The 16,764-nt window shown below is 38.8% G+C and overlaps 2 protein-coding genes across 5 annotated transcripts in view; both read left to right on the top strand.

The window, feature by feature from the left end:
- LOC115035266 (mitogen-activated protein kinase kinase kinase kinase 4-like) overlaps positions 1 to 4,677 on the top strand; it is a 65,254-nt gene extending 60,577 nt beyond the window's left edge. For all 3 annotated transcript variants that reach the window (XM_029493012.1, XM_029493013.1, XM_029493011.1), the window contains 5 exons: positions 272 to 372; positions 595 to 744; positions 885 to 1,044; positions 1,125 to 1,264; positions 2,174 to 4,677. In XM_029493012.1, the coding sequence (XP_029348872.1) occupies positions 272 to 372; positions 595 to 744; positions 885 to 1,044; positions 1,125 to 1,264; positions 2,174 to 2,257 (635 nt within the window). In that variant the 3' untranslated portion in view covers positions 2,258 to 4,677. The remainder of the gene's footprint in view (positions 1 to 271; positions 373 to 594; positions 745 to 884; positions 1,045 to 1,124; positions 1,265 to 2,173) is intronic.
- Positions 4,678 to 9,312: 4,635 nt separating this feature from the next.
- Positions 9,313 to 15,630, top strand: LOC115062261 (interleukin-1 receptor type 2-like). 2 transcript variants are annotated; one of them, XM_029530889.1, is made up of 10 exons: positions 9,313 to 9,373; positions 11,036 to 11,144; positions 11,961 to 12,219; positions 12,684 to 12,858; positions 13,003 to 13,180; positions 13,666 to 13,752; positions 13,873 to 13,938; positions 14,081 to 14,216; positions 14,598 to 14,743; positions 14,940 to 15,630. In XM_029530889.1, the coding sequence occupies exons 2-10, from the start codon at positions 11,063 to 11,065 to the stop codon at positions 15,083 to 15,085; spliced, it is 1,275 nt and encodes a 424-aa protein (XP_029386749.1). In that variant the 5' UTR covers positions 9,313 to 9,373; positions 11,036 to 11,062; the 3' UTR covers positions 15,086 to 15,630. The 2 variants fall into 2 exon arrangements, with proteins under 2 accessions (XP_029386749.1, XP_029386750.1); XM_029530890.1 differs by having other exon boundaries at positions 9,321 to 9,373; positions 11,054 to 11,144.
- Positions 15,631 to 16,764: the final 1,134 nt, after the last annotated feature.

The following is a 16,764-nucleotide window of genomic DNA, read 5'->3' as shown; positions in this document are numbered from 1 at the left end:
ATGCAACGCTGCAGTTTTTATTGACTGTTCCTTGTGATCCTTGTGTCATCTTGACCGTAAAGGAACATATTAAAGCCTCTAAAACGAAATTATCATATATTTCTTTTCTCACATTGGTAAATGTCTAGTAATTTAACCCAAGCCCTTTTGTTTGCTTCAAAGCTTCTCATATTTACAATGCACAGGAAATAAAATGTCCCAAAAAACAAAGGATCTACTACTGTCATTGTGTCAATGTGCTCTAATGTTTGCTGCGATATTTGTTCCACAGTGAAGTATGAGAGGATCAAATTCTTGGTTCTGGCTCTGAAGAACTCGGTGGAGGTCTACGCCTGGGCACCCAAACCCTACCACAAATTCATGGCCTTCAAGGTGAGGAAGCGGACCTGTCTGGCACATTAGTTGGTTTGTGTCCGTGTTGTTTTATTGCTGTGATACCCAGAATGTATGTTGATGCCAAAGTTGTGCCGTATGTGTTTTAAATACAAATTGACTGACAATTATTTGAACAGGTTTTATCAATATTGATGATCGCTGCTGTGGCACATATTGACTGATGTGATGCTCGTGCTGTTTCTGGCCTGTGTCCTTTAGTCTTTTGGCGACTTGGTGCACAAACCCCTTCTGGTGGACCTGACCGTGGAGGAAGGTCAGAGGCTAAAGGTCATCTATGGCTCTTGTTCAGGCTTTCACGCTGTGGATGTTGACTCTGGGGCCGTTTATGATATCTACCTGCCCACACACGTAAGAAACACTCAAACATCTCACTTGCATCTTTGCTCAGGGCTGCTTTTCTGGACCCAAGTTTGAAAACAACGCTGATGTACGTTTATTCCTATTCAGCATAATTCAACAGCATGTTTTCCTGATGTGTCTCTCTGCAGATCCAAACCAGTATTCAGTCTCATGCCATCATCATCTTGCCAAACACTGACGGCATCGAGCTGCTGGTGTGCTACGAGGACGAAGGTGTTTACGTCAACACCTATGGACGCATCACAAAGGACGTGGTGTTGCAGTGGGGGGAGATGCCCACCTCAGTGGGTGAGTCACAGGAGCAAACACACACCCTATTTTATTTTCTTTTAACAGTGTACTGACTAACTTGAATGACCTCTCTGCAGCCTACATTCGTTCCAACCAGATCATGGGTTGGGGGGAGAAGGCCATAGAGATCCGGTCCGTGGAGACAGGTCATCTGGACGGTGTCTTCATGCACAAGAGAGCCCAGAGACTCAAGTTCCTCTGTGAAAGAAACGACAAGGTGAGACCTCCATGTAGTTTCTTATCCAGCCTCCAGCCTGCTGCTGTCTTTCTGGATCAAAACAAATCATACATTTTAAAGCGCAGCCACCATCCTTTATACAACAAGAGTTTTGTTTGTTTGGGACGTTTGACTGTGCTGCCGGTCAGATGTTGCTGCAGTGCATTGGAGAGGACACAGCAGAGCGTCCTCTAATGTCCCCTTACTGTTCAAAGGGAAGCAGGCTACAGGTTTTAAGCCAATGCTGCAGTCTGTTGCCCCGAAGTCCTCCAAAGTCACTTTTACTTTGCTCAGCTTCTGTTGGTTCAACTCTGGCAGCTGCAGAAGAAACTCCAGAACTGCTCTAGTTTCTCTTCTCCTCAAAACGTTTTTGGCCTGTTTGGCCTGACGAGAAGTAGAGAAGAGCAGTTGAAATGTTTTGCCCACTCTGTGTGACATCATCATTTCAGGGAATCAAATTTCTTACCAGAAACAAGATCCCCCTTCTCAGTCAAATGGTTCATTAATCAGGGTTAGTGTTCAGTCAGTGTAAATCTAAATCCTTTTATTAGTTGAAGTTGCTGAAAAAATCTTGTGACCATTAAGCTGCAGAAAGTAGATCTTCTAATACTGGATGAAAGGCTGATGAAAAAATTGGTAAATAATATGACCGATGTAGCATTACTATAAAGTTGAATAATTATGGAATACTGGTTTATTTTGCAAGTTATGACTTTTTCTAAATCAAAGATGGGAAATGACTTATAATCTTGCTCAATTTACATAAAGTGAAGCAAAATTTAAATGTATTATCAGTCAGATTAGTTTTAAATTCCATTAATAATAATGTTTAAATGTTTAGAAATGTTTTGGGTATCTTGGGATCACACCTGGCAGTAAAACCTCCAACCCTCTGCGTCTGCTCCTCAGGTATTCTTCGCCTCTGTTCGGTCTGGAGGCTCCAGCCAGGTCTATTTCATGACTCTGGGCCGGAGCAACCTGCTCAGCTGGTAGAGGTCCACACCCTGCCCTCTTCCTACTCCTCTTCCTCCTCATCTTCCTCATTGTCCTCCAACCTCGCTAACACTGGATCTCAGAACCCACCGTCGATGTCTCGTCAGCCCTTGGACGACCAAAAGAGAACAAAACTAACCACCAACCGGCCCTCTGGAGCGGTCGACAACCACGGCTTCAGCTTCCTTTGCTGCGTCCATGCTCCGGGGGGGCCACCTGCCACACGGTGATGACCGGTCATGTGGCCATCACCCTGTGAGACACTTGAAGGGACGGCTTGCGTACAAAATGAAATCAGCGATTAATTAAGGCATAAAAGGAAGTAGAAGTAAATTAAATGTGAATTCAAGAAAAGGGAGCAAACACTTTTTTGTTTCCCTCTCCGTTTTCGTGGTGCTCATCAGATTGTGATGGGATAGATTTTGTACCTCTGCATCATTTCCGTGCTCCTTGGCTGGTCAGTAAGCTTGAGGTCTTCTAACTACTAGTACTGCTACCACGTTAATTACTACTACTGCTACTACCGTCTGCAGGTCTGCCTCTTGTCAGAGAGTTCCCCCTCTGCCCCGTGTTCTTGCCCCCTAGCCCTCAGGCAATGGGGTCGGAGTCTGTTGTGTTAATGCTCCAGTAGTGTGTGTAAATGTACTGTTTGGTCCAATTACTGCTGACATGCTGGTTAGAGGTCGAGACTTGTCAGCCAAGGGGGAAACCGCAAAACCCCAGAGCTGGTGGGGGGCCTAATATAAGTCTGACTGATGGGATTCGACAGGTGTGTGTGTGTGTGTGTGTGTGTGTGTGTGTGTGTGTGTGTGTGTGTGTGTGTTGTTGAAGCATTTTGTTGTTTGGACAGGTGCTTTAAAAAAGAGGGATGACAGAGAAAGAAAGATGTTGAAGCCGATGGATTTCAGAATAGTATTTTTGAATTATTACTATTATTATTATTATTATTCCTTGAAGATAAGTGTAACTATGTGGAGTTAAACATGTCCTTTACCTTGTGTTTTTGGTTTTTTTTTTTTAAGATTTACGCACATCCACCCACTGTTCACAGTTTGCTTGCTTTTACTCTGAGCCCACAGAAGTGCGAGGTGTGTTTGTCCAAGAAGAAAGTGATATGGGTGTGGTCCAAAAAATAACATAAATAAAAGGTGTCTATGTATAATAAAAAATAATTTAAGCTTCCGGATACTGTCAGTGGTCATGTTTTTCTCTCACCAGTCAAACATGACAACCTAAACTCAGCTTGGGAAACTTGAACTGCTGTGAATAGTCAAATATAAAATAGAGGTGGGGGGGGTGATAAAGTAGACTAGAAAGTTGAGTAAGTGCGTGTGCATGTGTGGTCAGAGAGTTCGATGTCATCGACAAATTGGATTTTTGTGGCAGAGAGGTAAACCTATGGTCAGCAGGCTTGATTCAATCAGTTTGTTTTTGTTTGTTTTGTTTTTTCAGGACAGCAAGTTTTCTATCTTCCATTTCATTATAAAATCATTTAATTTTTCATTTGTATGAATGCAATGCACTAAGTGTCTAGAATGTAGAAAGACTTATTACTGTGTGGTGGTCTAAGGCATGAGATGATGTTATTGCTTTGTATCTTGTTACAAGTGATCAATTGTAGATGTTCAATTTCAACTTAAAGACGATCAGAAGCTTTTCCACAGCTGTGAGACTCTGTGAGGAAGCAAACACCTTGAGTGTGTCAGAGCTGAGGAAGGTTTTCTGGCATCATGTGTGTCCTTGCAGCGAATGTCAGACACTCTTTTCCATCAAATGAGGAGATGAACCTCACCAATTCAACACTCAGACTCTGGATCTCAGTGTTACTGTGATGACTAATAGGAGCAGGAACATTTCCTCACTCGGCTGTTTGTGAAGAAACTGAAGACGGAAACCCACTTTTTTTGGGAAGAAATAGTTTTCTCTCTTTTGCGTGCTCCAATTCCTGTTCCGGCTGTTATTTAAGTTGTCTGTATATGTGAAAGACTGAGCAGCAAAACTGCAGCATTGATCTCTTGCAGACCATCTGCTGGGCTGGATTTTCCTCCGTTCCCATGACGACTCTGAAAGATTGCACACTGTCTGGTTAAAAAGGAAAAAAAAAAAAAAAAAAGTAGGGGGGGTGGGGGTTAAATTTGTGCTCTGATATGATGTCCAAACACGTCAGGTCACAAACAAGTTTACCTTGGGTGTGCTTTTTCCCCTGACAATGACAATAACAACACATGAGCAGCATTTGGACACTCCCTGCCCTTGTACAGAGAAGCTGTGTGGATCCCAGTGCAGTGTCGTCTGAGGTCTGTGTGTGCAGTAATACCCAATGTGTGTCTCTTTTTGCATCAAGGCCTTGATGAGTGGATGTTTTGACTTCATAAAAAAAACGACCAAAAAGGAAAAAAAAAAAAAAAAAAAAAAAAACAGTTATTGATTATTCTTACTGGGCAAAAAAAAAAAAAAAAAAGTTTTGAGTTTGTATCTGACGAGAAAAAGCAGTCGCATGCCGACTCACATTGGAAAAAGTGCCAAGAGGGCAGCGCATAAAACATGTAAACATATTGTTATGAAAACCACTACTTGGAAATCCTTAAAAGAAAAGAATAAAATAAACTAACACACACACACACACTCAAAAATAAAGAATCACTTGAGGAATTGTGTATTCTTAAGTTTTAGAGCTAGTCAAGAGGCTTAACTATAGATTCTGTTGTTTCTGTAAGTCTACGTACACGTAAATATGCGGCTGCAGTGGTTTAATATTATTCCGCTCACCTTAGGTGGAGAAAATGTTTACAGGGGCAATGTTTTGTTACACTAATGTGCATCACAGTATTTATGTTAAGCGCATATGCGTCTTGGTTCTTTATGTTTTTGTTTTTTGCTTCTTGAGCCCTGTTTTTCTTGGAAATGTTCATATTTTGGTCATGTTCCACACCCTGCTATATCACCTACTTACAAAAACAAACAACACGCGTGTTGTTCATTTCAGGTATTCACATAGCGCTGCTTCAACGTGGAAACGTCGTAGAAACGTTCCCTGCAGGCTTGGACGTGAAGCGACGTATTTTTCCTCCGCTGTTTCTGCCATGCTACTCTAACTTATGTCCTCTCTGTATGACAGGAAGTCGTGTATTTTCCTGAAGGCTTTTTTCTTTGAATAAACTTTAAAAGTCATTTTAAAATAAGAGTTTGTCTTTTCTCTTTGACAGGTTGAAAGCACACATGTTGAAAAGACACGTTTTAACACGTGTATTTCAACAGATTTGATTTGTACTGACAACTACTTCTTATTTCCTCTGAGCTGTTTTACCATCTCTTCTGTCTACAATGTTCCTTTGTATTAGCCATTCACATGAAGCGCTGCTTCAAAAAAGATAGTGTGTTGTAATTTTTGACTTCTCTGTGAGGCCATCCTGTGGTATCTGTCTGATCACAGTATGAGTGAGTGTATGAGGCCAGCTGAAACGAGAAGTAATGACAAATGTAATTTTCTGAGAATGTAAGTTTTCTTTTTTTTGGCACAAGTCAAGTTTTAAGTCTTTAGCTAATGCAGCTTTGTTCTCACACCCCTTTTAGACTCCACATGTCTAAAAGCTGAGGTGACTGAGTCCACCCTGTTGGGCACTTTGACAAATGAAATCTTAGAAGTTATTAGGTTAGTTAAATTACTGAAACATTGTCTTCAATTCAGCAAAAAATGTCAAGTGAGACTTTGCTAAAAAGCCAATCTACATGTTTTCTTGAAGCATCAGATGAGCAGTATTAGTGCTGCCATCACAGCTCCACCAAAGCCTGACTGAAAATGCTGCAACATACATCTGGAGACTTTTTTATACATTACATTACTGTAGTCATGGCTCAGGTCAGGCAGTTTAGTTGTTTCTGTTGCTGCAGCTGCAACTTCGGTTCTGTCACATTGAGAAATTTAAATTTTGACAATTTGCAGTGATGTATAAAATTGTCTACTATCTAGCTGACTGATAGATACGGGTCAGAATGTAAATTCCTCAGCAAAAGAAAAATAAACCAGGCCTGTTTGAACCGTTGAGTCATTATGTTGTTGAACACAAAGGTATCAGATAATGAGGTGATCTGGAGAACTCCCAAAACATGCAATACCTCCTGCTATCTTGAGGGCCAGGCTGAGTTTAACGAACGCTGCGTTCTGTGAACACTCACCTTTTAACCCACATATGTCAAAGATTTCAGAAAACTGTTCTGCTGCACATGAAAGGTCCCATTTTCCTTTTCCCATACATATTGTTTATTATTCTTTAATTTATATGAATGTGCATAAGTTTCAATGTTCACATCAAACATCAGAATGAGGAACAAATTTGACCTCTGACTTCAACTGTTGGCGTGAGATGAGCTGGTTTGAATGTTGCTTAAACTGTTGCTCTCTCTAGGGTGTTTACTTAGGCAAATCATGCAGTGAGCAGCAGCTCCACGTACAGAAACTATTTCTTCTTTGACATTTCAGATGTCGAGGCAGCTCTTCAAAAGCCAAGAACAAAGGCCCGAGGCTGTGGTGCACTCTGAATCGTGCACTGAATAGGTGAGCACAAAAAATAAATAAAAAAATAAATAAATAAAAGAAAAACCTGGAGTGATGAATCTGAATTTCTGCTCAGGCAGCAGATGGTTCTGTCAGAATGTGGCATTATAGAGTCACCCTACCAGGCTGCTGCTCCTGCCGATGTGATGGTTTCATGGAACGTTTTCAGGCCACATTAATACCTGCCAATCATGGTCTGAATGCAAACGCACCCTAACTAACACTAACCCTATCAGGGGGAAATCTCTGTGGCGCACTGGGTCTTCTTGGAATCACCATCAATCCAAACAAACTGCACATGTTTAAACAAGGTTTGCTTTTCTGTTATGCTTCACTAACTAAACATCCCACATGGATGTTGTGCAATGGATGTATGGTATTATTTCTGGCTAACTTGCCTCCACACAGCTTGTATCACTGAAATTCACTTCTTGAAAAGTGCTCAGTCAGGCAAAAATACAGCCAAACCGAGTAATGCACAGTAACGCACAATGCTGAACACCATCATTTCTGTGCAAAGACACCACTGAGTCATACCACTATTACACAGCTGTTTTTAAACAGGTTGACTGAAGGAACTATTTCATAAAGAGAGTTACTGTTTTTTGGTCACAGCCTCCATTGTTTACGATGAGATCCGTGATCCATGTGGAGTAAAGTTCTTTCTCCATATTTCATCAATCTAAAAACTGGTAATTGAATGAATAAATACTAAATACTAAGACCTTTTACTGGCTTTTCACTTCACAGTTAACTCTTTGGCAGCTGCAGTAATCCCATTTTCCACTGAAGCTGATTCCAAATCTGGTGGTGTCATTCAAAAAAAAAAAAATTAGCTAACAGTACAAGCTTCAACACAAAGATGCCCCATCTTTCTGAAAGATACCTCTGTTGGAACGTTTTTATATATATATCTATATAAACTGGATCTCCCTTGGACATATTCTGTCCCTCTCTGTCTTACTACTGTGTATTAAGTATCTACTGTACTTTCAACATGACCTGCCTGGATGCAAAGCTCGATCCTTTCAACGAGATTCCCTGCTAACAGTAATTTACAGTTGCATCAACTGAAAGTTCACGATCCTGACCCGCCTACCATGGTTTCTACTTGCTGCAATATCAAATGCCACCTGCTGCAATGAACACTGGCATCGTCACGTACTGCTCTACAAGATAATTAGGGAATGTTGCACATTTCATTATAGTCAAGCTGGCTCATAATTACTAATCATGAGGAATATATCCTGAAGAAACAATACAGATGCTGTTACCACATCTCATGACCTTTTCTACACCTCCAGTTTGACTACAAGAAACAGCTGCACAAATGTTACAAATGGTCAAATGACTGAAGTCAGCTGTGTGGGACAAATGATCACCAAATCCTCAGTTTTAAAATGACACAGGCCGCAGTAGACACAAGAGTCAGGAGGTGAATGTTTCACTTGGTAAATGACAATTCCTTAAAACACATGTCATCTAGGTCAGTGTGCTGAATACCAACTAAACAAGTTTCTACTGATGAATGCATGTAATACTATATTTAAAGTAATGGTCAAATAATAAGAAAAGTAAAGCAGAATTGATACTGAAATTAAGATAGGGAGCACTTGAGAGAAGGGAAGGAGAAGATCTAGATCAGCATGGAAATGGAACCAGGTGATGTATTTCTATCTATAGACCGGAAGCATTGATAAACAGTAAACTCTGCCCTGACCAGACTTCAAAAGTACCCAACATATGAACAGGTACTGTAGAGTACATACCACCAAAGGCTAACTGCAAGTTGTTCTGGTTCAAATCCAACCTGTGACCCTTTGCTTTGCGTCACTCCCAGCCCCCTCCCTTCAGTCCATGGCTTTACTCTCTTTATCAGTGTATGTACACAAGTAAGAATAACTTTAAAAAAAAGTCACCCGCTATCTCAGCTGGTACCAGCTATTGGTGATTCTTTTCCTACAACTACTATTTTATGTTCATTGTATTAGTGGCAGATATGATACCGAAGAATATTTCATCAACTAGGTGTTACTGCATGGCGACACATTGCGAGTGGTGAGAAAATGTTTTTTTTTTCATTATGTCAGTGAACAATAATGACTTATGATGCTTCTCTCTTATGGAGATAGTTGGTGTGTGTATGTGTGTGTATTCTTGTGCTTAAACAAATTGAGATTTCATCCACTGACGCAAGAGGCAGATGATGTCAGAGGAACAGCACCAACAGTTGTAAACACTTCAAATTACCGTAGTTCATTCTTATCAGCAAAACTTGTAGGGAGCATCTTAATCTATAATATTTTCTCCAAGATCATTTGTTTTTTTGATAATGTCCGATTTGAAGAGTCAGCAGACAGTGGTGAGCTGTACGGGACACTATGTTGCATTGAGAAACCTGAGAAATTTCCATCTCAGAGGGGTGGGAACCTTGAAAAGAGAGTACAGGTTTCCCCTGAGCGGACAAGAAACTGACCAGATGCTGCTCCAGGCTACAATCATTTCACATCTGCCTGCCGTCACCATCACATTGCCTGGATCGCCACACTCGCCTAAACACTGTGAGTATTCTCAGCTGCTCACAATAAATGCAGATCTATAGCCTGAGCCTGACAGCAGACTAATAAATTCATATTTACAGGAATACATATGTATGTTTGTGTATATTGTAATTATCATTGTATTCATGTACAATTTTATTAATAGATATTTATATTTACATGCATTATTAATTAATAATACATTATTTTTCAGCACAATATTGCTATATTTATATACTATTATTCTTTAATTTTTTTTTCTTAATGGTTTATACTGTGTAGCCTGAGCATAGACTGTGTCAGGGTATTTTCAGTTCATTTATCTAACTCCACATGAAAACATACTGTTTGTTTATACAAAAAAAAATGAAACACCGCTTAATATTTATCGTGAATTTGAAGGCAGCTGAAATACTGGATTTATTGTTGCTGACAGTAGTTGCTGATTGATTTCTCTTTTATTAGACATAAACTGAATTAAACTAAACTAAACTAAAAATAATATTCATTATGTAACTGGCAAACAGTATTTGTACAATATATGACAAGTTAAAAATTAACTTAGCAAGATTTTTTACTTGAATACTATCCAATGGCCAAATTTTCCATTTAATCCCACATAATGCCATACTTAATCCACAGTGAGTCATATGTATTGATGCTGATTTACACCCGTGACACACCCACTGATTTTATGAATGGGATTGCCCTCTGATGACATAATGAAACATAAGCTTCTCAGGGAAAAGATTTATCACTGACAGTGTTGTCGGCTGATCCTGCCTTATCACAAGCAGAAGAGAAGCAGAAGTGAAACTGAGCTTGTTTCCATGGAAATGATGATTTGATTCTGTGGCAAAAATTCTCCACACAAGCCCAAAGGTTTACCTTCCTGTCTGACAGCTACAGCTCAGGAAGATCAGATCAGAATGGAATAGAAAATAACTTACATAACTTACATTATGAATATGTTAAATTAACATAGGCTGAATGTGCAAAGTCAGAATAATGGCTGTGAATGGTTGTGAATTATAGTGATTACATATGGTACAATGGTCCTTACTAGACAGATTATTTATTAATGCTTATAGCTAAGGAACAGAACGTAATTGAAAACCTTTAAATAAAAGCCCTGATCTTCTATCAACAAAAATCACTGTTGAAAAACAGATCTATAGTCAGAGTTATAATTCTAATAATTTAATATTTGTTGAAAAGTAAATATAATTTTCTTATTGCTTAGATATAAAAATTTTGATGACCTCTGATATGAGTTACCTTTAAACATTTCATGTGACTCTTACTGGACGTTAAATCTAAATGGGTAGTGTGGGGGCGGGATTTAAGGGGAGTGCCAGATGACAGCTTCTGTGATGTCACAAGGTTTACAATCGGCTAAAGAGTTTAAATTAAAGCTAAACGTCAGTGAACCTAAGGGACTTGAAGACACAGCATCAGCAAAATCCCAGTCCCTTTGTCTCACTTTGATAATATTACAGTTTTTCCTCCATCAGAGGTATTTTGTTATTATCACTGTGATTGTTATTCATCTCACTTGCTCTTCTCTAGTATTAATCTCTGTTATTTTGGCTGGAAGCTGAGTCTACTCTATCTCAGACTCCTCCATAGACATATATATATATATATGACACTTTATATTGATCAGTGGATCTTTTATATCAGATTTCTCCGCCCCTGCAGACTGCCATCATGGTCCACCTGGCACTTATGCTTGCTGTGGTCATCATGGAACAAGTTCATGGAAGCCAATTACCTCCTCTGCCAATGAAAGGTGAGCTTGCTGCTGTATATGGTATTTGACTGTACATATTTCATATTATTCACAAGTAGTTTGTTGAAACTGTGTAATATCTTAACTGAAGGCCTTACTGAGTACAGTACAGTACACTGCATATACTCAGTATATACTTAATGGGTATGCTTATCTTACAGTAAAATATTGACTTGTTAACAGTTAAGATAATTTTCTCTTGTGAAAATTGTCCTCTAGAAAACAGTGCTCCAAGTTTCTTACTTGATTTTATTCAATCTGGACATGACTTATACAGTTTTTATCTTTTCAAAATAGAGTTTTTAATGCTACTTTAATGTCATCTTAATGTTTAATTTTGATATATTTCATTGCCCTGTAAAGCTCATTGAATTGCGTTTTGTCTGAACATTGCTATATAAATGATGCTGCCTTAGGACGTTCTGCAGAGCAGCATAATTAAGTCAGTAATTCATCATACAGGAAACATGAGAGGACACAGAAATGAAAGAGTCAAAATAAACAAAATAAAACAACTCTGGAAAAATTAGCCAATTTTTGCAAGAAGCAGAGCATCTGCATTTGCATAGTGCTAAATCATAAAGTTACAAGGCCACTTCTTCACTCACAATTCATCAGCCTTGACTCACACAAGTTTCTGTTTTTTTTTTTGTTAGTTTTTTTTTAATGAAGATTTAAACTAAGCTTCTACTAAACTACAAGATTAGCTCGTGAGAAAGACAAGGGGTGAGGATGAGAATGAACTAACGATGTCTTAACGTATTAGCATGACGACGTGTTGGTGTCACTGCAATAATCTGGGTGTTTCCCTGACAGACGGCTGCTACCTGGTGTCTCCAGAGGTGGAGATATTCAGACAGGAGGGCGAAGCCGTGATCCTCTCCTTCACAATGTTTAGGAGAACGCTCACGGTTCGCAGGATTGCACCCCCAACGGCAAGATTCATAATCACCAAGGACAACGGGACAGAGGGGGAGGCCTTCAACGGGGACAACCGTGTCCAGCAGTCTAACGGACAGCTGTGGTTCCTCCCAGCTCAGGCTTCAGACTCAGCACAATATGTCTGCACTTATAGGTAGCTATTCAAAACGCTGCACATGCATGTTTAATCCCTCAGCTGTTTGGCTGCTTTAATAATGCTTATTTTCTAAATGTGGACTTGTTGGTTTCACCAGTAAAATGTTCTTAAATGTAGGTGGTTCATCAAACATGAGATTAATGAATAACTTAATCTGACCAAAATTAAAATAATGTTAACAATGTTCAACAGTTTTATATACCAATTAATCTGATTATTGAATCTAACTTATGTTGCATACTGCAACTGGAAGTAATACTAATGCAAATTTTAACTCTAGCTAACCTTTCATTTTTCCACTTTCTATTGAATTTTCCATCTATAAAGAAGTCAGATGGGGTGATAAAAACATCTCTGAAAGTTGCTGAGATTTAATTTTTTGAAGCGCTTCCCATTTAGCTGAACCAAACGGCATCTTTCTTTGCTTCACCTTCTGCAACTACAATTTCAAATTTCTCCAGAAATGAATCCTACTGCATCACCGGGAGCATCAGGCTACATGTGTACGAGTCCAGCTCGACAGACATACAGAAAATGTACTATCTGATCAATCTCACATCAGGACAGAAGCTGAGGTACAAATGTCCGTCTCTGGATTACTTCAACAAAACAGGCAGTCTGATAGAGTGGTACAAGGTGAGGGGAAATACACTTCTTATTCTTAACGATTTCATTAATAGGTCCTAGAATCACAAATGTTGTAACTGAGCAACAGGCTTTAGGTGAAAAATACATCTTGGCCTCTTCCTGTGAGTGATGCAGTTTGTGTTTCACTGACAGGACTCTAACTCCACTGTACTCCAACATGGCGCGTTCAGCTCCTCCAGCCAGGACAGCGGTAGATTAATAATCCCAGCTGTGAAGCACTCCCACGCAGGTCTCTACACATGTCAACTCAGAGTCCTCATCAATAACAAGCAGTACAAAGTCAGCAGAACTATTCAGATCCGAGTGCGAGGTAGGTGACAACGTCTTTTATGTGAAGCGCCACCAAGCTGCTAAATTTTCAATTGTGAGTTTTGTTTTAAAACCAAATTATAATTACTCAAATAAATGTGTGCTGTCATCACTGAATAATAATTATAATTAATGCCAGCTTTAAGAGTTCACACCGCTAAGGTCTTGTTTTACAAATTAGCGTTAAGTCTTCCTGATTAATAATTAATTTATCTTTCATTTAACTATAAATATACTTCTAGCATCCTCAGTAATAAATTTATACATTATAAATTTGAGATCAGTTTACTTCCACAGAGCACTCCAAAATCTTTTAGCGTGCTCTGCCCCCTACTGGTCAAATAGGTGCAACACATAAAATAATACCTGAAGTCACACAGAAGACTAAAAATCCCTCTTATTTGCCATGACCTGTTATAATTTTGTGAATTAAGCCATTGTTGGTGTCATTTTAAGAACTGTTGCGTGTAAATCTGTTTTTTCCAGGCCCAGACTCAGCAGTGACCACTACTGTGCCTGACCTCTCCGCAACCTCTGACCCAGAGCTAAACAGCAGCATCAGCATTATTACAAGTGAGTTTCTTTACCTTCATTTTCTTATTTTGTGAGGATAACAGATGCTTCTGCTCCAGCGATTTTTTCCATTTCCCCATATTTTAATCTATTTATTAAATCTTATTTGTTACTCTATAGCTCCAGTTATTCCTCTACTACTCATTGTCTCGCCTTTGAATGGCACCATTTTTGAAAGTCAACATGGTAAGTTTGATTTTTTATAATTATTATTTTTTTTTGTTCTCACATCATATTACATTTTATGCTTCTATTCAAAATGCTTTAGCAAATAAACCAAATGTGCAGAATCAAACACCAAATGTAATTCCCTTGTGAACCTCTTTAGGATCAGCCCTGGAGCTGTTTTGCCAAGTACTCACTGAATGCCAAATGTCAGATTCCACTGCGGTCACATGGCTGGTCAATGGCCAATCAGTGGAGTTATCATACCTTGATGGGCGGGCTCTGCAGGGGGGAAGAAGGTAACTGATTTGTTTTTCATAGATATTTGGTCTCAATATTTAAACTTGAAGTCAAAAGAAAAACCTAACTAGTGGGGTGTAGATATTTGGGTGTTTGAATAGTTGCTGCAGCTATCACATCATGTTATTTTCTTTATATTTTTTATGATTTATGAGTAGCCAAAGATGTGCAAAACAACTGAATAACTCTTTTTTATGGCACTTTTTTTTTTTATTTATTTATTTATTTATTTATTTATTTATTTATTTTTTGTACAATCTTGGATTTTAATTGTGTGTCTGTGGACTTATTAGCTCCACCTTTGAGCAACAACTTTTTCCATTTTGTGAAACCAAAATCATCATGTAAACAGATGGTTGTGTCCATTTCAACTCATCCAGGGTGATCAAGATGTCCGAAAGCTGCCAGATTGAGTTAAAGCTTATTATCGTATCAGTAACAGAAGAAGATGTGAGAACAGAGCTGAAGTGTGTTGCTCAGAACGAAGGAGGAAGACAAGAAGTTGTTGCACAGCTTAGGTTAGAAGGTAAGTTGTGTTTTGGTTTTGTTTTTTTTTTTTCCCTTACATTTTGAAAACTGAAACACTTAGTGTAAATCAAGGTTACAATCAAAGGTTACATTTTCTCTAAATCAGAAAATTATCAAGTAAAATTCAGGAGGTTCAGGAGTGCGAGCGCTATGCCTCTACTGTGTATAACTGACCTTCGGCTCTCTTTTTGCAGACTCCACATTTACATGGATTGTGGTGGCTGTGGTGGCGGTATGCTGCTTCCTGATGGTGGTTTCCATCTTCCTCTATGCCCTCTTCAAACCTAAAAGGAAAAAGAAAGCAGATTACATCCTGGCTCGGCAGAACAGCACCTTCTAGCTCTGCCTGTAAATATTCCCTCCACAAACAAAGACTTCCCTTAATGTGTTTGCTGTTGTACGAACACAATGTGTTTTTGACAAACTCTCCTTTCACATATTGTTTCTAGCTGTTAAGACAATTAATTTGTTTTGTTCATCCTTCACTCCACAAAAAATAAACTCAGTGGCAGCTTTAGAGGATATCCCTGAAAAACTTCTTAACTGATGCATTCCAGCTCAGCCATGATTTACACTTTTTAAACAAGGATGTTTACTTGCAATTTACCATTGGAAGCATTATTTTTTTAAACAATGTTTTTATAATATATAGTTCATTATAGTTTGCTGTGACAAAACATTTACAACATCCCTCTGTGTGATGCAGTCCAACACCACTGTATAGTATAAGTATATGTATGTTTTTGCTTTTTCTACACATAATAAATGCTCTCAGGGAATAATCTTGTAAATTTGAAAAGTATTCAGTTTAGATTTAGATTGTTTAGCTGTTTAGCTGTTTAGATTGCAAACAGCATCTCTTCACTATGAAGTAACTAAAAGATAATGCTTTGAAGAAAAAGTGTTGTTGTGTATATTTGATTGAATGTACCATGTGTATTGTTATGATACAATAAAAGATGTGTTGCACAAATGCTTCTCTAACATCAAACAATGCATAATTTTTTTGTGGGGTGAGGGCCATGAGACTGATAGTGACAGATCAGGTAAATGTGCACTGTTCTAACTCCTTTTTCACAAATTCAATAGTGCTTTGGTGACTATAGTGCAATTTGCACAAAACATCATCATCAAAACAACAACAGAGTCACCCTAAAACAATACAAAAACGCCACAGACACCTAGAGAAACACAACCATACATCCACCCACCCAACCCTTTTTACAGCTTTTGAAGGAAACAGACACAGATCTCACACAGACAGACGGAGAATGTGAAAACTCAGCAAGCAAAGGCCTTCGTCAAACCTCTGAGCCACCATGACAACCTGCACAGAAACAGCAAAAAAATGGGCTGTGTGTTACTAACATTGGACTTTTCTGGGCACATCTTTTCTTTAAATTGGGCTGTGACTTACTGTATCCTAACTTCATAGATAAAAGAGATGCTAACTGATTTTCATGGAAAAGTCCAAGTGAACACTAATTACTTTGCTTGTTTTGTATGCTCCAGTTCCAGGAATAGACTGAGCAATAACGTTAAACTAAATTAAATGATCTCAGCTGTGTTTACAAAGATGAGCCAAGCAAAGGACTTTTTGGCACAATCCCTTCATTTTCTACATACATTGTTTATAATCCCGAAAAACAAAACACATTTTAGGCAATTAATTAACACTCTACATAAAATCTACTTAATATTAGATGAAAGCACAAAACTACAACAACAACAAAAAGCAACAGCATTCATTCATTCATCTTCTACCACTTATGTGTTTCTGGGCTGCGGGGGGTACTGGAGCCAATCCTAGCTCACACTGGCGAGGGCGGGGTCATGGATCAAAATCATGGAGCAAAATGGTAATATTTTATTATTAATATTATTACTCTCAGCCCAGTCTTGTACCATGGATCCACACACACACGATTCAAAACCCTAATTAGTGTATTAAGTATTCCCTGTTTCCCCAAGGGCAGCACGGCAGCATAGTGGTTAGCACTGTTGCCCCACAACAAGAAG

Source organism: Echeneis naucrates, chromosome 21, assembly GCF_900963305.1.
Source record: "Echeneis naucrates chromosome 21, fEcheNa1.1, whole genome shotgun sequence".
Lineage (NCBI taxonomy): Eukaryota > Metazoa > Chordata > Actinopteri > Carangiformes > Echeneidae > Echeneis > Echeneis naucrates.
Note: the sequence above shows the minus strand (reverse complement) of the source record. Positions and strands in the feature narration are given on the sequence as shown.

Bases quoted from the DNA above. Each gene is read 5' to 3' on its own strand.
- LOC115062261 (XM_029530889.1), top strand. From the start codon at position 11,063: ATGGTCCACCTGGCACTTATGCTTGCTGTGGTCATCATGGAACAAGTT. The intron at 12,859-13,002 runs GTGAGGGGAAAT...TTTCACTGACAG, and splicing joins GTCTGATAGAGTGGTACAAG to GACTCTAACTCCACTGTACT. The intron at 13,939-14,080 runs GTAAGTTTGATT...GAACCTCTTTAG, and splicing joins CATTTTTGAAAGTCAACATG to GATCAGCCCTGGAGCTGTTT.